The sequence below is a fragment of the Lepidothrix coronata genome, unplaced genomic scaffold (genome assembly GCF_001604755.1).
Source record: "Lepidothrix coronata isolate B3197 unplaced genomic scaffold, Lepidothrix_coronata-1.0 Scaffold100, whole genome shotgun sequence".
NCBI classification, from domain to species: Eukaryota; Metazoa; Chordata; class Aves; order Passeriformes; family Pipridae; genus Lepidothrix; species Lepidothrix coronata.
Genome location: NW_016690280.1, coordinates 2,091,367 through 2,114,783, shown reverse-complemented (window position 1 = coordinate 2,114,783; position 23,417 = coordinate 2,091,367). Strand labels below are relative to the sequence as shown.

Here is a 23,417-nt window from a genome sequence, read left to right as displayed (position 1 = left end):
TCCACTGTCTGGGTATTTATTTTTTTTGCTGAAACTATTTGCACAGCACTAAAATTAATGACTGAAAATGTGAGTTTGCTTGAAAATAATCTATCATTTGATTATCACTTTAATGCAGGCAGCCTGGGGAACATCTGCCTCTGCCAGTCTGTGTCTCCTCCTGCCGACGCAGGGAATTGCTGGGAAGGGCTGTTTTGCTGCTTTGTAAACTGGAAAAAAGCCAAACTACTGGCAAATGACTTGGTGGTTGTTGTGACTGAGAAGGAGGAGTGGGGTCCTGTACTGGATGAGGCATCAGGGTCCCCTCTTAAAACACTCACTGCCTAGTTCACTGCCTCTGGTCCCAGTTACTATGTGGTCCAGGGACTCACAAAGTAAAATGCTCATCTTCATCATGTGGAAAGTAATTCTGTCATCACCAGAAGAGTGAGGCTGGCTTTGCACTGGGGCACTGGGCAGCAGCATCTGACCACTCCTGACTTTACCTCTGCCAGATCTCACCTCATGGGGGATGCAGGAGAGAAGAGAAATATGGATGGGGAACTGCCCAGCGAGGCAGAATTGCCTCCATCCCTTGACACAGACCATACCCATTATGCTGTGCTATAATGGGGTCTCCAGTCCCCTTAGGCTTCTCTGCTGCCTTCTGGGAACATTACAGCCCTGGACTTAAAGGCTGTTTTTGGAAAATGTCACCAGCTTGTGATGAGTCAGAGTCCTTCTTCTCTGCAGCCTGCCCACTGCTTCGTGCGAGGCGTTGGGCTGTGCCTCGCCGGGGTCCCCACGGGCATCTCACTGCTGTTGTTTGGACTTAAATCTTCTTGCTGAGAAAGGAGAGCCTTTTGCTGCCAGTGCACATGCAGGAGGTCTGCCGGGGGCTCAGGCTGGCAGGGATGCGTTTGGCCAGCTGGTGCTTCAGGGACAGACAGACACATTTGTGCTACAGCACCCCGGGGCAAGGGCTGCAGCTGGGATCTCTGGCCAAGGCATTTCCACTCCTCCAGTGATTCTCAGTGCCCAGCAGCAAAGATTGTGCACCAAAATGACTTCCAGTTGAAGGGGAAAGTGGGTGGAAAGCCTGGGGCTCCTATAGGTAGACCTCTGAAAGCTGGTCTATGTGACTGCATGTTTGCAAACATGTATGTGAGTGTGTCTGTACCCGGGTGTGCTGGAAGGGATGCTACGGCTTCAAATGAACCAGAAAAGCCAGAGCTAAGGCTGCTGATGGACCATCCTCCCGTGCACCTTGAGGACAGAGATTTTATGTGATTTTTTAACACTCTGACTTCTCCTAACCCTGTCTCTCCTGGCCTTGGGACCTGCTATCCGATATTTCCCTTGTAGCCTCACCATTCCTCACCTGGTCCCCAAGTCACACAGGAGTGAGGAGAGAGCCCCTTCTCTGGGGGTTTTCTTCAGACACCTTGATCTGAGGGGGCAGAATGGGGGCTGCCCTCCAGCCCTGGGGACCAACATCCCTTCACAGGGACGGTGGCTGAGCACAGCCTCACATGGGAACACACAGCTGGTGGCTTCCCAAGACTCCAGCAGGACAGGCGGTGAGTCTGATTTCTCAGAATTCCTACTGCTGGTGTAGCAAAAGATACATTTTGAGCCCAACTCCTGGTGATTCCACACGCAGTCAGATACTTCCACCTCTTCCAGCGATCAGCCAGCTGGTGTTCCAGTCAGGCATCAGGGAAAGAAGGAACAGAGTTCCCCCCCGTGGGGGGGGAAGGTTTGGTTCAGGTGACTCTCAGTATCTCACAAGAGCACAGAGGCACGGATAAGAAACCCAGTGCCCAGGGAAGCCATCAGCAAAATGAAATTAAATTAGCACTTTTTTTCCTTCTGTCCTCTTACTCTCATCACTACTGTATCTGTTTTCACTGAATGATGTGGGGTCCTGCAGGCAGCACCTTCCACTTCCCAGCCTGAGCTCTGTGGGACATGCCAGGTGCTGAATGAAGAAGGCGCTTTGTGGGAAAAATACGCATCTAATAATTGCTGTGGAAAAGTGTGTTGCAGTGCACAGACACAAAGGGATGAAAGGAGGCTGCGTTAACATCCTGACATTTCCTCACTTCTGAATTCTTGTCTCAGGCATCCCTAACATCCTTTTATGGCAGCTTTTGCAGCCAGTTTCCTCAAACAAAGAAAAGGAAATGGGATTTCCAAAACACCCTGGGACAGTGCTGGTGGTGAGGGGCTCCGGCCACTGCCCCACAACATGGACAGGGCCAACTCCCTCCTCAGGAGCTGCTGGCTGAGGTGGGGAGGTGATGAGGATTAGAGCTCCTTGTTGCCATCTCACCAGTACCAAAACTCAAAGATCCCACCACGGGAAGCACCTGAGACCCTGCCCACTGGCCCCGCTGGCAGTGCCCACTCCCCCTTCCCCATGGTGCAGCTCTGCAGAGCCAGGACCACCCAGCTGGGGGGGACAAAGGAGAAGAGGTTCTGCACTGCCCCCCGAGCTCCACCAAAGCACCCTGTCCTCCTCTGAAGGTCTCTGCAATCCCAACGTGTCTGTGCTTGAAATTTCAAGTTGTTCTGAAGGCAGCAAGTTAACAAGATTTTGAAACCAGGTCAGTGGAAGAAGCTCAATTAGTTTGCTGAACCGTGGGGACCAGCTCACATCGTGTCTGCTTAATTGACTCCTCGAATGGGCGTTATTGATATGAGACACATGAGCAGGGGGTCCTGAGCTCTCCCCTCGAGAAGGGGACACCTGGACAGTCCTCAGGCACAGGGAAACTGCACAAAGGGCTCCAAATCAGCACTGTGGGACAGCTCAAGCCATCCCACTGGACTGTATCATAGAACCATCATAGAATTATAGACTGGCATGGGTTGGAAGGGACTTAGAGATCATCTCATTCCAACCCCTCTGCCATGGGCAAGGACATCTTTCACTATCCAAGGTTGGTCCAAGCCCCATCCAAGCCAGTCTTGCACACTAACAGGGATGGGGCAGCCACAGCTTCTCTGGGCAACCTGTGCCAGTGCCTCACCACCCTCACAGGGAAGAATTTCTTCCCAATATCTAATCTAAAACTACTCTTTCAGTTTGAAGCCATTCCCCCTTGTCCTGTCACTACGTGCTCCACCCTTCTTGTATCAGCAGCTCTGTTCCCCCCAGCCCTACAGGAACTTCCAGGCTCCCACCCCCACTGTTAGTCCTGCTCTTCTCAGCCACCTGACACCGCTGGGGAGGGGACAGCCAAAGGGGACAGGCAGCAAGGCTTGCAGAGAGCAGGCTGTATCACTGGCAGCACAGGCGTAGCTCACACGACCAGCTACCTGTCTTGTCACGTCACCGCGAACATCTGCTGCCGCAAATAAAACAGCAAGAGAAAGGGAAAGCAAAAGGCCCTCTCTGAGCGGCATTCCAGCCCCAGGAGCGGGAGAGATGCGGCGCCTGTCATGCTGCATGAAAAACCTCTTTCATTAGCTCACATCTTGGAATCACAGCACAGCTTCTCGGGGGCTCCACAGGCAGGCGGGCACAGCCCCATCTCCGCAGGCGCCTGGGGAGCAGCCTGGGTATGGCTTTATACTGATAGAGAGCCGTCTCACCGACGAAACAAGGAGCTGAGGGCTTTGAAGCTCTTCCAGGAATCCTGATGCCAGCAGAGAAGGCTGCTTGCTGATATCGAGAGGAAAGCCCCCTCTCCATCCTGCAGCCATGCAGACACCCACAGCTCCCTCTCTGGTCCTGGCGTGGGACAGACACTCAGGCTGCCAGGAGAGCCATGAGTGCCAGCCTGGACAGCTGCGGGAGGGAACCCTTGCACTAGAGGAAATTCAGTTTTCTTCATAAACTGTATCCCTCCGCCTCCCCCCGTCTCTATCCTGGAACGGAATTTCTTGGATGCTGAGGCACTGCAGGACCAAGAGGGAGAGTGAGCAGTGTGGGGCCGGCAGCAGGTGTCACCCAGGGCTGGGTGGGAGCCCTGTGACATGGAGGGACCAGCCGAGGGGCTTAAGAGCTACAGGCAGAGGCACAGGCAGAACTACAGGCAGCGCTGATGGCAGGATTGAAAACAGGGCAACTGGAAGGGCAGGGAAGCAGGCAGGGCTGGACTGTGGGCCGAACAGAGCAGGGCAGGGCAGGGCAACGGGCAGAACTGCAGGCAGGACTGCGGGCAGGGCAGTGGGCAAGACTGCAGGAAGGGCAAGGCAGCAGGCAGGGCATCAGGCAGGGCATGGCAGAGCATAGCAGTGGGCAGGACTGCAGGTAGGGCAGCAAGCAGGGCAACAGGCAGGATTGCAGGCAGGGTAGCGGGCAGGGCATGGCAGAGCAAGGCAAAACACGGCAGTGGGCAGGACTGCAGGCAGGACAGAGCAGGACATTGGGCAGGGCAGCGGGCAAGACTGCAGGCAGGACAGGCAGTGCGACCCCGGGTCCGCGCTCGGCTCCATGTCCCGGTCCGTGTCCCGGTCCGTGTCCCGGTCCGTGTCCCGGCAGCCGCCGCCCCCGCAGTGCCCCGGCCCCCGGCCCGGTCGCGGCCGCGGGCGGTGCCGCCGGGGCGGGGCGGGGCGGGGCGGTGCCGGCGCTGCGCGGCCCCGCCGCCGCTCCACACCCGCTATAAGCGGAGCGGCCGCGGCCGCGCTCCGCAGTGCATGGCCGAGCCTCGCCCGGCACCCGCGGCTCCGCCGGGGCTCCCGCCCGGGCCGGTCCCGGGCGCCCCCCTCCCTCCCCGCCGCGCCCCCGCCCTGCCGCCGGCAGCCGTGACCTTGGCATCCCGCAGCCTTGGGGACAGCCCTGGGGACAGCCGCGCTGGATCGGGGAGCCGCCGTGGGATGTGATAGCCGGCGGATCGCACGGAAATATTTCTTCTGGGAAAGGAGAGAGGCAGCCTCCTCCCGCGGTCGGGGGCCGTCAAGAAAAGCGGATTTAAAGAGCATCTTTGCCCCTTTGTTGGATGAGAAGGACAGGGGAGGACCGGCAGGATGAGCACTAGCAGTGAGTACGGCTTCCTCTCGCCTTCGCTGTTGGAATGGGGCTGATACCGCGCCGATCTGGCTGGGAGGAATTGGAAAGAAAATGTCATAACAGCGTTGACAAGCCTAGTGGGATGGAATTTTGGTTTATTTTCCTGCCTGCGTTTTGCTTTCTGACAGGGTCTGGCTTTCCTGGCCTGTCTTTCATGTGGGCTGAGCCGTGGTGCTTATCTCCACTGAGTACTTTTCTTGGCTTGTATTTCTGGGGTTTGGAGGGCAGATCATCGACTAAAATGTCGATACGCAACATGGTGAGAGGGAGCCAGGAGCGCTCTGACAGGCAGCAGGCTCACTTGCTGCTGCCAGTGCCTGTGGACAAACGGGCATGCAGGAAGGAGCCGATGGGGAGGAGGAGCAGGGTAAGGAGGGACCCAGAAACCAGGGACCTGAGCAAAGCACAGGTGCAATACTGAAAAACATGAACCTTCTGCAGCTGGGGATGTGGGTGTTTCTGTTGTGCGTGTGAGACAGGGACAGTGGCACTCATGCGCTATGTATGAATTTCTAAAGAAGCAGAGCCTGGAAATGTGCTGCATAAGATGAGACCTGGCACCTGGTACTAGTCTGGTCACTTCTGGTTTTGTGTCCTTGTTGCAAAGTCTGGAAGGATTGATCAGGTTTGATCAAGTCACAGTCAATTTCTCTTTCCTCACTGATGTGATGTGTGACAGCTGTACCCACCTCACTGGCACAGCTTTGATCCCTTCCTTTAAAAGCAGTGAGCCTACAGGCAAAGCAGTTGATGTTGATGGCCACCTGAGGGGCTTCATCCCGGGATAACCTATCCAGGGAAGCCCCCCCACCCTCTCCCGTGGGTCCTGGAGGCTGTGTGAAGAGAGGAGCACTCCCCCAGGCAGAAAGCAGCAGAGCAGCAACTTCTCCATTGCACTGGCGTGTTGAGGTTTCTCAATCCGAGGGCTTGGGGTGGTTCCCAAGCAAAACACCGTGAAAAATGCCTTGGCACGCTGCAAGGCAACAGAACAGGTGATTCCAGCTCTGTTGGGCTGTGTCAGAGGCAAGAAAACTTTCCAGGTGCCCTTTGCACAAGCCACACCTGGGACAGGAGCAAGCCCCCTTCCCGGGGGACCAGGGCTAGCGCTGCCCAGGTAGGAAACAATAGGGACTGATTCTTTCTGAGCCTGTAGGATGCCTGATAACAAAGGGTCCTCCCTCTGCTCCTCTGGGTGATGAGCTCTGGTCCGGTGCTGAGAGGGCTGTGGTGTCAGTGTCGTGACCACTGTGGTCAGGTGGGACTGTTAAGCTTCCTCTAAGCCAATTTTGACAAATGCGTGTTGGTTCCTTTTGGGATTCCTTTCCAGCTCTTAATAGCTGGCTTAGCTGCTGATGGAGATAAGGGCTGTTTATGGCACTGGTGTGTTATAACTATCTGATTGTGCTGCAAAACTCCTTCAGCTGGGTCCTCCCACACACAGCAAGATGCCAGGGAACTAAACGTGCTGCCTGCCCGTTGCTCTGACGTGACTCACGGGAGGAGGCCACTGGGCAGGCAGTGAGCACAGAGCTGGGAGTCCCTTGGGAGCTGCTCCTCCTTCTGCTGCTGCCTTGCTCTGTGGCCTTGGGCGCCTCACTCAGCTGTGCCTCAGCTTCTGGATTTACCAGCAGCAGGCTGCTCCCATGGCTGTTGCCCAGCCCTTTGGATGGCTTTGCAGTCTTTACTTAAATATTGCCATTACCTCGGTCTAAGTAGGCATGTATTTTAGTAAAGGTTTGGCAACTCTGTGACATCTGATCACTTACTGTGCCATGGGCTGATTATTTATGGATTACTCCATGTCCCTTTGGGACCACACTAGGTAGAAGGGGTGTGCAAACCCTGCAAGGCAGTGGACATTGCCCTGTTAGGCTTCCAGACATTTTCCCAGTAGCTGAGGTTCTCAAAGCAGGGCTTGCCATACCCAAATGCTGGCTCATCTCTTCTTAGCAATGGCACGATCTTCTCCCAGCTGGTTCTGTGAGCAGGGGTGTGGGGCCACCTCTTCCCGTCAGCATGTTCTGTGGCTGGTGTGAACATTGCTAAAAGCTGTCTCTCCCCTCTTGATGCTGCCTCGCTGAGCTCTGCACATCCCTTCCCAGCCTGCATCCCTCAAATCTGTCTCTCCATGAGTAAAAAAAAACAAAGCCCAGGATCCTTGTGTCAGTGTTCTCTGTGCCATCTCTGTTCCTCCACTGATGCTCCCTGGCTGTGACCTGCCATGCCTTTTGTACCCCTTTGGTACAAAAAGTGTCCAGTAGCTCAGGTGAGCTTGGTGCCACTTGTTGTTGGAGGCTTGCCAGCCCTCCCAGGCATTGCCAGCTCTGCTGCTCTGTTCTTTGACTTTTTATATGTTTTTCCCCCCATCCCCTGTGGTGACTGAGGGCTCAGATGTGGTGGGATCCACCAGCGGGCTCAGGGACACTCCAACCTCCCCAGTCTGGTCTCCCTCTGGTGCACAGGACCCTGCCTGTGCAGATGGGAGGAGAGAGGGAGGCACTGGAAGAGGAGGAGGATAGATGATGAAGCCAGACTGTGCAAGGCCTGATGATGTACAGATGTACCTGTGGCTGCAGCACTAAAATTTTGGGGCTGGCAAGTTGATGAGATGCTGCAGCTGAGGATAAAATGCCACCATCTGATCTGTGAATTCCCACCACTCCTTTCCATTTTGCTTGGTGCATTTTGTTAACACTTCTCTCCTGTCTGAGGTTGATGTGAGGCAGGAAACCTGTGGCTGTGGGCCATGGCTGGCCTTAAGCCATGCTCTTGAGCAAAGCTATCTGTGAAGCCTCCAGGAGCCCTGGGCAGGATTTGCTGGGCTACAGATGTATCTCTGGAGATGCTCCATGCACAGCACACTTGCTGAGTGGACAGAGGTTTGCTTTTCACCTTGGTATGGGGCCCAGGGTTGGAGGCCCCATGTCATCATCTCTCCCGTAATGAAGGCTAAGCCATATAGAAATCTTGCTTTTAAGATGAAGAGGAAAAAGCCCTTGATCTCAGGCATAAACTCATATCCCAAGGCTGCAGAGCAGATCAGATGGCCCTGAGGGTGCAGGGGGTGCTGGCTGGGTGTGCAGTGAGCATTTGGAGGGCACAGTGCTGGTATGTACATTAGCTATGCTACCACTGCCTCTCACTCTGGTTAGCACTACTAATTGTTTGCAAATTAATTCATATGTTAGTAAACAGTCCTATCAGTGCTGCTTGGCATTTCCAGTGAAGCTGGACTTGTAGTACAAACCCTTGCCCAAGAGAACATCCCTTAAAATCACCCCCTAAAATCTCCTATGTCTGCATTCAACACCTCCCTTGGAATCTGTGCAGAGAGTTTAACAGGACTGATGCTGTGTTTGTGCTCATTAAAAGGCAAAGGGTTGAAGCTGTCATTGCCCAGAGGATTTAAGACTCTCTGAAGTGAGTGTGAATAATCCCTTTTGCTGTTTTGGAGGGAGCCATCAGTTTTGGGTGCTGCAGGTCCACAAAGTGACTGGTGTCTGTGAGAAGGGGTCATCCTGGTGGGCCTCATGGGATTTACACATCATCTCTTCTTTTGCTCCAACTCTGTTGGGGTAGGAGAGGGGCTGCTGAAAGTCTTGGCACTGATCTTGTCAGGAGCAAGGTGCCCCTTGTTCTGGGCCACACTGGTCTGAGCAACGGCATCACAACTCCTGGGGACATGAAACCCCGGAGAGCTCCTGGGTCGAACCAGGTTTGGCAGGATCTAAATCAGTGTGGCAGTGGGTGACTGGGACTGGCTCACAAACCAGAGATCTTCCAGATTCCTTTTTGTGTCCAGCATGCACCCTTGGAAAGGAAGGCCAGAATCTGTCTCTGTGGCAAACTAAGTCAGGGTGGGGTGAGCCAATACCGTTTATCCTCCATCCTTCTTCCTCTGAGCAGCTGACAGCCTGTCAGAGCATGGAGAGCTCTTGCAGGGGATTTGGAATGCCAAGTGGAAAGTTTCCCCAGACCATCCCAATCCCTGGCACCTCTCAAATTCCTGCCGAGGGGCTCCCCTACTCTCAGAAAGGCAGGGAAGGAGACATGAGGAAAGGCTAGACAGCTAAGCATTGGGGCAGGAAGGCTGCATGACAGCTACTGACGAATGTAGCGTGTTTGCCTGGTTATTTCTGTCTTTCCTAAATCATGCTCCCTGTTACATCGTGATCCACTAAGCATAATTACCCGGTAATCTCCAGGCACATGTGGTTACAAGGTGTTTACCAGCAAACTCTATTAAGTCCCTGTGTAATTAAAGAGGAATCACGTGGTGCTGCACATCTCTGGGAGCTCCAGCTCTGCTCGGCAGGTGGGTGATTCATCAGGTCTCCCCACCCTGTGGGGCAGGACCTGCTGAGGAGGACACGGAGGTTTATTTCTGTGCTCAGAAGTGCAGTGAATCCAGAGGGATCAGCCTGTTGATGTGATGAGCAGTGTATTTTGCAGAATTTGGGCACCAAGGGAAACTCCCAAATTCTCTGCCCACATTTTGGTCCTCTCAATTAATACCCAAGCCTGACTCTGCCACCACAAACAATCAAATACAAATTGTCCCCTTGGTTCTCTTAGGCAGCCTAGCAAAGGGACAATCATCCATTGCATTTGCTTAGGTGCCAGAAAATTCAGATCCCAGGCAGCATCTCTTTGTCCTCGGGCTGGTGGATGGACTCTGTTCTCTCCCCAAGCTTCGTTCAGGCTCTCCTGCAAACCCTTTTTCTTGGCAGCTTGCCCTTTGAAGAGCAGAAGCCATGGAAAGTGGCCCTGCAGGCCAGTGGAGTGCGTGCTGTAAGATCAGTTGAAGCAATTGAATTATTTCAAGGGCCTACCATGCTCTTATAAAATAAACAGCACATTTTCTAGTGATAAAGTGATGATTGGTTTAGTCAGATAATGGTATTTGTGATGCCAGCAGGCTGGACTAATGACAGGCTGTCCTGGTATCAGCAAGGAGTCCGTGTGGTGCTGCCTTTGCTCTCTGCAAAGCTGAGAAGGAGGGAAGGCAAACCCGCCAAGTTGCTGCCAGTCCCTGCAGTCCTGTCATAATGGTGCCATAAGGAAGTGGTTGGAATGTATAATTAGATATTTTTAGTCTAAATACATCAGTGCCTCAGTTGTGAGCACTGCAGGACCTCCAGAAAGTATCCTGGGGATAAACTGGTGATGGCAAGAACTTGGGTGGAGAGTATGGGAGAAGGACATCTTTGAAAGATGAAAGGGAATGAGGAGTGACCACAGTGGGTATAGGGAAGGCAGAGCCCAAGTCCAGATGCCTCAGGCTCAGGAAGTTTGGTTGTGAGCCATTCAGGGCAAGGCTGGCAGGGTGACTGGCAGCCTGCAGCAGGGAAGGTGGTTCTTGCTTGGAGGACAGACTGTCCCAAGTTCTCCTGTGCCCAGCTCCTCTGCTTCTGGAGTCTGTGGGCTCAGTACATCACTGGGGAAGTAGAAGAGCTGGAGTGCACTGCTGCACAGCCCCAGTGGACATGTCCTGCTTTCTAGGAAAGGGCTGTCTTGAAGATTAACAGGACCAAGCTGATCTATGCACAGTTCCCGTTTATTTGGTGGTGGCTCAGGTGTTTGATAGGCCACAGTTTATATGTGCATTTTTCAGCTCAGGTATAGTTTTCTGAATGCTTTATCAGTATCAGCCATAAGCCCTGGCCTGGGAATTGATGTGCTTTCTCCATTGCCTGAGGCAGAGCTTGTGGTAAAAAAAAGGAGCTGGTACTCTGGTTTCCTTACACAGCCTGTCTGACCTTCCTTTCTTCTTGCCCTTTCTGTCCTGGCAAGGTCCTCTGAGCCCCAGGCATCATTTGCTTTTCTGTTCATGGACATTTTACTCCATTTCGATTTTGAATCATCTTCTTTCTGAGACTTGTCCAGTTGTTCAACTTGGACGAGGACAATTCCTTGGGGAAATGTTTCTCTAAGGAACAGGACAGTGTAAGAGGGGAGCAGGTGCTTGAGGCTTTGAAGCCATCCCATTGGCTTCTATTCTTTCTTGGCAACAAATGGCACATCTTGGAGAGCACTACAGTCCTCTGGGGCAAGAAGGGCTTTGCTGGTGCAATGCCAGTCCCAGAGCCATTCCTCAGCCCAGCTTGAGTCCGTTGCAATCAAAGTTTAAGTTTCAGGGTTCGACCTGTTCTCACAGCAGTGAGTTATGTGACTGTTTCTCAGGCACACATGGCCAGGCTGCAGAGATCAGACAGGCATAATGTAAACCAGGACTCAGTGTGAGCTTCCAAAGTCCACGTGCCAGGCCCTGTGGTACAGCCCCCTTCAGAAACACTTTTGTAGCATCTTGCTTGTGAAAGGCACGTTGCAAGGCTCTGCCTGTCCTTCCCAGCACCCCAATTGTACTACCAACCCCAGAGATCATAAATCACAGAATGGTTTGGGTTGGAAAGGACCTTAAAGATCATCCTATTCCAAGCCCCTGCCATGGGCAGGGACACCTTCCACGAGACCAGGTTGCTCCAAGCCCCATCCAACCTGGCCTTAAATACTTCCAGGGATGGGACAGCCACAGTTTCTCTGGGCAACCGGGGCCAGGGCCTTAACAGTGTCACAGGGAGGAATTTCTTCCTAATACCTAACTTAAACCTACTGTCTTTCAGTTTGAAACCATCCCCCTTGTCCTGTCACTACATGCTCTTGTAAATCATCTCTCTCCAAGATCTTGCCGCTTCTCTGCTGACATCCACCCCCTGCACCCTGGGGACCCTGTTGTGCAGAGGTGTCCCAGGGAGCCCTGCCCAGCCCAGATGCACTTGGTGGTGAAGGGGAGCTGTTTTTAAAGTTAGTAGAAGACTGGGTGGGTCACTCTCTGGCTCAGCAGCAGCTGCTGGGACTTGCTGAGCGCTGTGGTGGGAATCTCCCAGTCACAGCTGCTCCCCAGCCTGGATTCTCAGTGAAGGCAGAGAGGGTCCCCAGCAGGGTGGATGGCCCAAGGCTGTACTTCACCTCCTGCCAAGGACCTTTCCCTGCTAAAACCATTAGAAAAGGAGGAGGGAAGGAAGCTGCCTGTGAAATTGTTGCTGTTGTGCTTTGGGAGATGCAGCCCATCCGTGCCCCAGAGCTGCATGAGAGGCAGCTGCCTCCCACCAGCAACCCCTCTCTGAAAAAAGGGGCTTCCTTACCTTGACCAAGAGGGAGAGCTGGATCAGGGCTCGTCTGGCAGCTGCTGCTGCCCTGCCTGTCTCCTGCTGCACTGGATCACTGGGGGCTCTTCCTGGTAAAATAACCTCTGGCTGCAGCAGTGCTTGGCTGGGGCAGTGAGTGACTTTCTCAGCAGGCTTTGGTGGCTGCAAGGTCTGCACCATCCAGGATGCTTGTGTGTGACTACAGGAGCAAAGAGATCTCTGGGCTCCCAGAAGGACCTACAGCAGGTCCCCATGGTGAACCAGAGATCAGTGGTCAGGTGCTGAGTACAGCTAAGGCATGGGAAGGCTCTCCTTGAAGCCAAAGCCCACAGAAGTGGGGGCTGGAGCAAGCAGAGGTCCCAAAGCCACTCCAGGGGTGGTGCAGACCCCACTTGCTCTCATCACCCAGCCCAAATGCAGCCCACGTGGGGCAGAAACCTGTGCAGGGCCACGGGAGACAGGTCATGGCTATGCAGCTCGGCACCGGCTTCTGCTGCCTCCTGAGCAGGAGCTCTGCTCCGGATTTTCTCTTTCTCTGCTCGTATCGCAGCAGCCCTCGAGTGTGATAGAGTACAGGCTTCCCTGGCGCTCCTCTGCACTCGGATCACGGCTCAGCGCTGGTCCCTGCAGACCCTCCTTCCCTGTGCTGTGCCCTGGGGTGTCCCTCCCCATCTCCCGCTTTCCCCCTCTGCCTCGGCACCTTCCGCATCAGCTCCCGCTGCTCAGAGGATGAAGAAGGTGGAGCAAGGTAAGATGAGCTCCATCTAACCTCCCTTGTGCTATAAATAGCCACGTCACCCGAGCATCGTCTGGGAGGGATGTGACCAAGTTCAGGCTCCTGGGGACCCGGTGCCTCCGTCGCAGGCACACCCAGCCCGTGCTGAGAAGTGCTCCCGCGGGTCCCGCCGGTGACACCGAGCGTGTCATCGCATTAGCGCGCCGCGGGACGCCTCTCAGGTTATGCACAGCCTAATCCCAGCTGGCAGTCGCCGAGGCTGTGTCCTGAGGCTGGGTCAGTGTGCCCACACCTCGCTGGCAGTGGCAGTGTGACAGCTTGCACCGGGGAGCCTTCCTTCCTCTGCGGCAGAGACGCAGCAACCTGCTTTTGGCTCCTACCAGGCTGCACTGGGGTGCAGGTGGTGTGGATGGGGCAGGGTAAGGAGGTGTCTTTGGTATGTGTGTCAAGTTTCTGGCCAGACTTTTAGGACAGAAGGGGAAGGCAGCTATTCTGCAGGGAATAACCAGATGAAGGAGAGAAAAGAGGGGTTTGTGGTGTTGGTATGGTACCTGTATGGATCAGGAAAACCTTGGTCCTCCCTATCTGTCCAGACTGTGGCCAGAGACTTGGTACTTGAGGCAGGCTGTGCCTTTGGAGACAGTTTTGCTGATATTTCCCTCAGCTCTTGACCATGAACCAAGCAGTAGAGCAGCTTCCAGGAATGTGGGCATACAGGGAGAACCACAGCCATCATTTCAGCAAGGAGGCTCTCCTTCATCTGGTGGCAGATGCTGAGGCATGAAGCTGGATGATCCCCAGCTTGGAGCCTCTTACCAGTGAGCAAAACCATCCCTTCATACACTCAGGTGCTACTTGAGAGAACTTGCACTGTTGCCCCACCATCTGGCCCAGCTGCCACCTTGGGAGTGGAGTGAGCTGGACCTGATCCTTTCCTTCTGGAACAGGAGGTGCCTGGCAGAGCTGCTCTGGGTGAGCTGGCCAGGGAGAGCTGAGGAACTGAGTGGGGCTGTTCTCCCCTCCCCTGCTTTTGAAAAAAGAAAAGTCACTGCCTGCACGGTGAGTTATGTGGTGATGGCTCCTTGTGATGGGCTACATATAAAATCCCTTTCATCCCTGAGGATGCTACTCGTTGAAAGCTTTTATGGCATCTTAAAAATAGCCATGGAGGGGGAGAGAATGAGAAGATGGATAGGTAGGTGGATCCCTAATAAGGAGAGAAGAGGAAACAGCTAGAGAGGGAATGGAAAGACTTTAGTGAACGGCATGTGAGTGATTACTGAGGGAGGGGGTGGTGTGGTCATACCGAGCCGCTGAGCTGCGTGCCCAGCGGGAGCAGGAAACCCTATAAAAAGCCTGGCTGTGAGATATGTGCCTTGCACGTGCTGGGGAGAGGGATGGGGTGAGCATCAGCTTGGGCTGTCTCTCCTGCAGGCACTCACTACATTCTACAAGTAGCTGTTAAAAATAATCCGTGACTCTTGAATGGCTGGCCAGGGCTGGCTGCAGCTGCTGCTCCTGCGTGATTCCCCAAACAGCTCCAGGCTCATCTGTGCTCCTTTCTTGCCTCGAGGCTCAGGCTGAGCGCCTTGCCTGGGAGCTGATGGATGAGGTCGGTCCTGGCCCTGGATTTCCCTGCAGTGGCCTTTCCCACCTGGGCTGTGCTCCAGGAAAGATGCTGAGAGCTGCCTCTCTGCTCTGTCTCCTGGCTTTCTGCTGCCTGACAGCTTGCAGGGCCCAGAGGTGAGATCTGATGGTGGTGGGACTGGGGCTGGAGCTCAGTGAGGGCACAGTTCCCCAGTGCCTGGCTGGAGCAGCAGTCCCAGAGCCGCTGGCAGGAGTCCCCTGGAGTGGGACAGCCCAGCTCTGCTGTGCGTCACTGCCAGCACAGCGTCTCCCAGGTCCTGGGAAGTGGCTCCAGGCCCTTTGCTGTGCTTGTGGCAGCTCTACCCATCACTCAGGGAAGATTACACAGAGTGTCTCCAAGAAATGCTAATTGTTTTGGCTTGCAGTTGGTACAGCAGAGCCACTGGGCACTCAGAGCTCTTAGTCAGCTTAGAGATCTGCCAGATCCTTCCTCCCCTTCCCCTGGAGAGCTGGTGGAGGTCTGAGGTGGCCCTTGCTGATCCCCATATCCCTGGCCCCCTTCTTGTCCCCTGGCTGGCCCAGACCTGTGTCTGAATATCCAGTGGCACAAGGCTCTGTGAACTCTCTTCAGGATGCTGCAGCCTCAGGATGAAACACCCCAAGCTCAGCCTTTGGCAGGCACAGTGTGGAGTCAGATGCACCCCTTGTGCTGCAGGAAAGGTATCTGGAGAGATAACAAGAGCTTCCCATCCTGGGGGATGAGGATGGAGCTTGTCCTGTGGCAGGAGCCATCAGCACTGCTCCATCTGTCCTCCTGGACCCCTGGAGTGCTGCTGCCCACCCCTGTTCTGCCACTGGCAATAAAAGAGCCCTGTGCAAATGGACTCATTGGTGGAGGCTCCTGGGAAGCATTCCTTGGCTTTGCCACTGCTTGAACTGCAGGGAAAAATGCTGCTAACAAGACTCCTCTGTCAGACTCGCCAGTCTGTCGTATCCAGGCTGTCTCCCTCTTGCTTTCTTGTCTTTTTTATTTTTTCCCCTTCCTCATCAGCTAGGCAAGAACCCAGGGAAGCAGAGGCTGGGTTGGGTTGGCCCTGCCTGGCTCCAGTCTGGGCGATGGTGAAGCTGGAGATTGTGTGCTGCCTGATCCTTGCACTGGCCTCTTGCAAAGGGTGGATCAGCATGCTCCTGTGTGTGCTCATCTTGCTGTGTTTCTCAAGCCCACAGCTTTTTTAACACTGTGGCATGGGAGCTGAAGTCCAAGTCCAGCCCCCCTCTGTGGATGCTGAGGTCTCTTCCTATCTCCTTTGCCAAACCCTGGGGCAGCCTCCTCCTTGGGAAGGGTGCAAAGGTGTCTCTTGCCCTGGTTGGCTTCTGTGGACTCTGAGGAGCTTTTCACCTGGTCTGAAATAACTTCTAGGGGAGCAGTGGGTGGTTTTGAACCAGCAGCACAGTCCTTGCTGGCGAGTGCCTGTCACCCTCCCCACCATGAGTGCTGTGCCCAGCTCTGGAGTCCTCAGCACAGGGAGGACCTGGTGCAGTGAGTCCAGAGGAGGCCACCAAGATGATTAGAGGGATGAAGCAACTGTGCTGTGAGGAAAGGATGGAGAATTGAGGTTATTCAGCCTGGAGAAGAGAAGCTTTGGGGAGACCTAATTGTGGCCTTCTAGTACCTGTAGGACCCTTCAGGAAAGATGGAGAGAGACTATTTACAAAGGCCTGGAGTGACAGGACAAGGGGGAATGGTTTCAAACTGACAGAGACTAGGTTTAGATTAGATATCAGGAAGAAATTCTTGGCTGTGAGGGTGGTGAGCCCCTGGCACAGGTTGCCCAGAGAAGCTGTGGCTGTCCCATCCCTGGAAGTGTTCAAGGCCAGGTTGGATGGGGCTTGGAGCAACCTGGTCTAGTGGAAGGTCTTCTCCATGGCAGGGAGATTGGAATGAGATGTTCTTTAAGGTCCCTTTCAACCTAAACCATTCTATGTCTACCCCTGGTCCCTGCTCCCACCTCGCCTGCCCTTTACTGGGCTGCTGAGAGCATCCTGCAGGTCTCCAGAGTGAGGGGACTGGCCAGGAGAGGAAACCTGCAGCTGTCCCAGCCCTCACTGCCCGCTTGGCTGGTCAGGTGGCATAAAGGGTCCAGTTTGGGAAATAATTCTGTTCCTTGGCAGGCAGGTTTTGGCTCATTTAACCAAAAGCGTGCACAACAGAGCACGTGTTCATTTTCCCCTGTTGAAAAGAGACTTGTTCCCTGGAAAGTGCCAGCTCTGCTGGGCCCATTGATTGCCTGTTAATTGTCGCTAATGAGGAGCTGGGAGAAGTGGCTTCCAGAGGCTGTTGGGGACAGACTGTCGCTTCGGCTTGGGAGGGACATCTCAGCAGGGAAGGGAGCCGTGACCTCGGTGTGGGTGAGTTGAGCTGCATGAATGGGTTTGTTAACGAGGAATGCTCCAATTCCTGTGCCTACAGCACGGGAGGACAGCGCTTAGCCCTGACTCCGGAACGGAGAGTGTGGAGGGTTAAGAGGATCTCTGGTGCTTACTGTACACAGATGGATTTATTTATGCTTGTAGAGCAGGGAGGTGGGATGGGGAAGGCTAAACCCACCCTGTCCAGGAGGGAGGGTTAAATCTCTTGTCCGTGTCGGGGGCAAAGGGCTGCTGGGCAGCTGGACCTGATGCCAGGGCTTGGCCGCTTGCCTCCGGCCTGACGGCTGAAGGCTGGTTTTTCCCCCAGCCCTGATGAAAGGCACCAAAGGCTTTTAGCAGGAGACAGCCGTGTCTGCCTGCCTGATGCTTCCCGCGCTGGCAGCCCCCCCTCCTTTTGAAGTCGGGTTTCTGGGCGTGTGCAGGAGCCAAGGAGAGCACGAGTGCGGGAAGGAGGAGGGGAGAGGATTACGTGTGCCAAACCCCTTGCGCGCTCATGGGAGTTTATTGTTCTGGGTGTACCTTGTCCTGCCACATCACTCACTGCCCCCAGACTGGTTTTTCCTTGCCCAGCACCAAGACCTGACTGGCATCTCTTGGCCCTGTTGCTACTCAACCCCATGTTCCACCAGCTGAGGCTCAGAATGTGGCTGAGTGGGATATTAAGCCCTCTTGGGAGTGTCACTGGTGCAGAGGTGTGCTTTTACCTGTGGAGATATCCCCATGATACAGCAGGGATAGGGCCTCCTCTCCCACAGCACCAGCTTTCTGGGTGCCCATCACCTGCACCAGCAGCTCCTGTGGCATCTGTGTCAATCACTTCAGTGGTTCCTCTCATTTTCCCATCGCTAAAATGGCTGAGCTGTTTTACCCAGTGCTTTTCCTGAGAGTTTTATCAGTCTTTCTCCTATTCCTGCCGGGTTTCCATGTACAGCAAAGCCCACTGACCACTTCCTGCTCCCTGGGTACCCACTCTTGTCCCCATGACTGGTGGGCTGAGGCACCACCTCAGCAATTGCTCTCTGCCTGCAAGTGGCTGTGTTTACCATTCAGGGTGGCTCAGCAGAGGGGGAGCTTCCCTCTGAGATTTGTTATTTCATTAGAATAAACATCCAAGTGGGATGTTATTTTCCGTTCCAGCTGAGAGAGGTTGTAGTTGCTGCTTTTGGACCCAAACCCTGATGTCTGCTTTTTAATTCTCTGCTTTTGAAGTGGGGCAGAGAAAGGAGAGCGGAGCATGTGGATGCAGCTCGTGTTCTTGCAGCTCAAGGGCCAGTGTCTTTGTGGTTGCACCCCTACCTCCTACTCTGACCTTGGGTTAGGGGATCAGGTGAGTCCCAAGCCATGCAATTAAGTGTCCTGTACTTTGCCCTCCAGCACCTCCAGGCTCCTTTCACAACCAGCCATGGAGATGGCCCACTGTTGTAGGCTTGGAACTGGCTATTAATCTGAAGGGTCTTGGTATTCTGACACCTAAAATGCCTTCTTGGGGGCTCAGGAGATGCAGGCAGCCCTGCTCCAGTTGGAAGGTAGCAGGACAAAGAGCTGGCACAGCTGGGCTGAGAAATGTGCCTGGACCTTAAAACCAGGGCAGAGTGGGAGAGCCCTGAACTAGCATGATGTATGTGGTGTGCTGTGGCCCAAAAGCTGAGCCAATCCATCTGTGCTGATGGAAGAAGAAAGGTGCTGAATAACCTGGCCCTGGCATCCACCCATCCATCACCTTAAGAATCTCTTCAGTTTGAGGCTTGGGAGTTGCCTCAGGGTGTGGAAGGGCTCCTGACAGCCTCCTGGGTCTCTAGCAGGTGCCACCTCCTGCACTGTAGCAGGATATCCACAGCATAGCCTCAGAACTGGGAACTGATTCCTGGGACAGTGGGGCCAACAGAAAATGTCTCAGTGGTGCACTCAGTGCACCTGGGTCACTTGGCTGGAGGTCACCCCAAGGTGAGCAGCCTGAAGGCATGTCTCCATCTTCCACAACAGTTGTTTTCCCACTCCATCACTCCCTCCTGCCCCAGCCTTTGCTCCATGACTTTAGACTATTTGCTTTTCTTCCTTTTTTTTTCCCCCTCCACCCCACCTTCCTTTTCTCTTCCCTTTCTCTGTTTCTCTGCTGTCAGCTTTGTTCGCCTGGCTGTGTACTGTGGTTGCCATGGTGACTGCCAGAGCATCTCTGCATCCCGGAGCAGTGGTCCTGCGCTAGCCCTGGCCATGGGGAGCGGCAAGGCACCTTCCTGCCCCTCAGAGGGGCTGTCTTGCAGCCTCCTTCCTGGGATGGAAGTCCTTAGGGACATCGCTGTGACATGTCCTCGTGAAGAGGAAAGCATAGGGCATAGGGTGGCCCCCAGCAGCTCAGAATGGGGCTGTGCAGCACCTTGTGCAGGGGTTGGGGGAGGAACTAGCAGGGCTGGCTCCATGGCACAGCTTTATTAGCCCCTTTCTGCCAGAGATGTTTCAATAAAATGAGTGATAAATATTTTTTAATGAACAAACACTACTTAAGGAAAATAGAGGAGCTGCTGCAGCACAGAGAGTCCCTTTGGGTTGAACAGGGCACTACCACTTCTAGCAGTGAGTTTAAAACTGTAGGAATCATAGAATCACAGAATGGATTGGGTTGGAAGGGACCTTAAAGATCATTTCATTCCAATCCCCAGCCATGGGCAGGGACACCTTCCACTAGACCAGGTTGCTCTAAGCTCTGTCCAACCTGGCCTTGAACACTTCCAGGGGTGGGGCAGCCACAGCTTCTCTGGGCAACCTGTGCCAGGGCCTCACCACCCTCACACCCAAGAATTTCTTCCCAATACCCAATCTAAACCTGCTCTCTTTCAGTTTGAAGCCATCCCTCTTGTCCTGTCACTACGTGCTCATGTAAACAATCTCTCTCCAAATACAAATACAGAGCTGTATGTTGTTGTATGATATGTACATGTTTCCTTTTGGGAATAAGCTTCCTCTTCCATCCTAGGAGCTGTGCTGTTTCTGCTCTTGAGATCCTCACCTGTCATCATGCAAGTGACTGTGGTGACTTGGCTGGGCTCAGGCCCCTGGGGTGAAAACCTCCCTGTGCCTTTGGGCAAAGTCTGGATCCTGGATCTTGTCTTTGCCTATGACATGTAGAGGTCTAAGGCTATATCCCCTGCCCATGGTCTGGTGTGGGAAGACACCAGTGGAGCTGTGGTTTGGAGGCAGAGTGCAGCTTGTGGCCTTCTGGTGCCAGTTTGCAGATGACAATGTATCTTTTCAGTATTTGTCAGAATTTCTGTGTCCCTTTCATGAGATAATTAGGATGACGTGTTATTAGCTGATTACTGGGGAAACATACATTTACTGAGGATTTATTCTGGAAACAACATTAATCTCCTGTATAGCTGCTAAACCCCCATAAATAATCTGATTTTGATAATCAATTGCTATTGCAACCCCCACTATAAATCTCAATTAAATGCACATTTAATTCACATAAACTTGCCAAATTTGCTTGTTCATTTCTGTCCTGCTGTTTGCCTCAGGCAGATGTCTGTGTATGTGCAAGCTCAAGTCTGTTTATCAGACAGCCTGAAACCAGAATATGGTTTGCCAAGGCAGAGCAGTTACAGGAACAGCGACGTTCCCATCCTGTGGTCCCATGTGGACAACCCGGCACATCGTGGCTTCCTGCTGCCAGTGCTGCTCAGACACAAGTGCTTCAGAAACAGTGCTGTGCCTGGCCATTCCCAGCCCTTGTCTTTGTGCTGGGGGTGGCAATGAGGGCAGCAGGAGCAGCTACAGGAGGCTGTGCCTCTGGAGCATCCTGGGCTTGCCCAAGGCACAGGGCTGTGGGTGTGCAAAGAGGAGAGAAGCAGTTGCCAAAAACCCATGTGGGGGCTTTAACAGTGTGTGCCTGGGATTGAAACCAAGGTTGTCTTGGGCTTGATTGAGTCTTGACCACCCCTGGGCCAGCTGCCCTGACTTTCCAAGCCTTAGTGTTAGTGGAAGGGGAAAGGGAAGGTGGAGACATGCTGCAGGGAGGACGTGGCTGGCCCTAGACCAGTGGGACATGGTGCTACCAGCTTCCTTCAGGGCTGGAGGGAGATTCCAGACATCAGCTGGGCTTTGTTTGGTTTTGGGGCCACACTGATTTATCTTCTTGTTTTTGCAACTAGTATGCAGCTAGGGCACTCCAGGGAGGGCAGAGAGAGCTGGATCAGTGTGGCAGAGCTCTGGTGATGTGGGTCCCCGCTGGAGAGCTGGTGGGAGCATGGAAAACCTCCCACTACCTTTCATGGAATGGGGTTTTGGTCCTCACCTGTGCTGCTAGGATGCTGGCCCTCACAGCTGCCAAGGCTGATGCTGTTTGGAATACAGCACTCCCATCCCTGCTGCCTGTGCTGGGGAGCTGGGAGTGTCAGTTTGGGCTGTGATGATCCTGGTGATGGGGACTGCATGAGGGGAACCATAAAAGAAACGATGAAGCTGTTCAAATTGCTGGGAAGACATCTACTAAGATCTCCCCCTGAGCCTGGCTGGAGCCCAGCTGCTAATTATGGTGGTAGGGGAAATACACAAACATACAGATGGCAAGAAGAACAAAAACTGCTGTCTTTTAATAGCGAGAGCTTTTGTTTCCGGCCAACTGAAACCCACACATGGCAGAAGCTAAACATTAATGGCTTTGGGTGAGATCAGCCTCTGCGGGAGCTCTTGCAGAGCTCAGGAGGGATCTGCCCCTTCCAGGGCAGCAGGATGGACCCGAGCCTGTGGCAGCTGCCAGTGGAGGAATGGGGATACCAGTCTGCAGTGGTGTCTTGCTGTGCACACCTACATGTGCTAGAGACAGGCACTGGCGGGGCTTGCAGGTACAGGCTGCCAGGAGCCCCACACTGGCTCTGCACTGAGGTGGACCGTAACTACTCCAGTCTTCTCTGTCCCAGGGACTGCTTAGTGCACCCCTGCATGGCAGGGAGGGAGTTTCCTCCCTCTGAACCCACCTTTTACCTCTGGTAGATGGGTTGGGGCAGTGGCTCTCAGAGAGGCCTTGGATGGTGCTGCTGCAAGGAGAGTATCCCCTCTGAGGTACCCTTCTGTTGGCCCTCACAGTGTGTGCTTTTTAGAGGTTGTAGAAGATTCTCCATCCCACAGGGTTTTACCACAACCACCAGCACTAAGGAATGGGGTAGGTGAGATGGACATTGGGCAGCAAGGGGCTGGGGATGTGATGTTTTCTAGTACTGTCCTGAGGGTCAGCATGTCTGTCTGATGCCTTGTGCTGTCCTGTAGTGTTTGTGGTGCCTGAAACACCACAAGGACTGCCAAAGGAGGTGGTGGAGTCACCATCCTCGGAGGTATTAAAGAAACGACTGAACATGGCACTCAGTGTTCTGGTCTAGTTGACAAGGTGATGATTGGTCAAAGGTTGGACTCTGATGATCTTGGAGGTCTTTTCCAACCTAAGTGATTCTGTGAAACTTGTTGGTGGCCATTGGGCTCTCCCTGGCACAGGGCTGTCCCCCACTGCATCCCACCACCGGCAGAGCCCTGGTGCCTGCTGTGTTCCCCTCTCTGCCACCCATATGCATGGCCAGGTGTCTCAAATAAGCTCCATGGGGGGTGAATACAATCTTTTTATGACCACTTAAAGGCTCCATTTGCTACCTTTAACATAATTAGAGTGGGGATCACAATAGATTAAGGAAAGCAGTAAACACACTCTGTGCCACAGGGGCTCCCCGGGGGCAGTGCCGAGCTCTGCCCTGGAAGGGGTTTGCTCAGTTTTTGTGGGATGCTCTGTATTAGTGCACTGCCAGGAGTGTGTTTTGTCTCTTCTGACCCCGTGGTTTGCAGGGGGTTTTGATGGTTCAGCAGGGCTCCAGGGGGATGTGAAAGTGCCCTTCCTGCTGCAGCCCTGGGCAGTGTTGCCCCCGCTACCAGGAGCACAGCTGAAAGAGATCCCAGTTGTTTTAGAAATCACCTTCCCAGGATATAAGAGTTGATAGAGGAATTTGGAGCCTGCTAGGGAAGCTCCTGATGGTGTTTTACCACCAGCCCTGAGCTGTAATTCATCCTCTGGAATGGACTGGCTGGGGGGCGGCTGGTCTGGAGCCTCCCATCCCTCTGAGCACGTGCTGATGGCATTGAAATTGCACTGTAATATATATCCCCTCCATGCATCCTATTTATGGGGAGATTGTCCCCTCTGTGACGCCAGGGCTCGCTTTGCCAGCTGTCACCCCCAGTCCAAATTCCCATTTCATTGCATTAATATCTATGCAGTGTCTCTGGATGGAGATCTGATTTCAGTTCACTCCCTGGAGTAGAAAGGGTTAAAAATAGCAAATCCAACACCCCTCATTCCCTGGCTATGACGCAGTCTCCCAGGTTGGAGTTACAATGCCAGCATGAATATGGTTTAAAATAAAACAAATGAGTGTTCTGCACTCTGTAGAATAGGAGAAACAAGCTCCAGCCTGGAGAAATGACATGGAGAAGCCTCTGCTCTTCTAACCTGTGCTTGCAAAAGGCATGAATTTTTCTC

General features: G+C 53.8%; 1 protein-coding gene across 2 annotated transcripts in view; it reads left to right on the top strand.

Annotated features, from left to right (window-relative positions):
- Window positions 1-4,752: 4,752 nt before the first annotated feature.
- The window catches only part of ABLIM3 (actin binding LIM protein family member 3), a 53,314-nt gene continuing 34,649 nt past the window's right edge, over window positions 4,753-23,417 (top strand). For both annotated transcript variants that reach the window (XM_017822980.1, XM_017822979.1), the window contains exon 1: window positions 4,753-4,969. In XM_017822980.1, coding sequence (XP_017678469.1) covers window positions 4,957-4,969 — 13 coding nt within the window. In that variant the 5' untranslated portion in view covers window positions 4,753-4,956. The remainder of the gene's footprint in view (window positions 4,970-23,417) is intronic.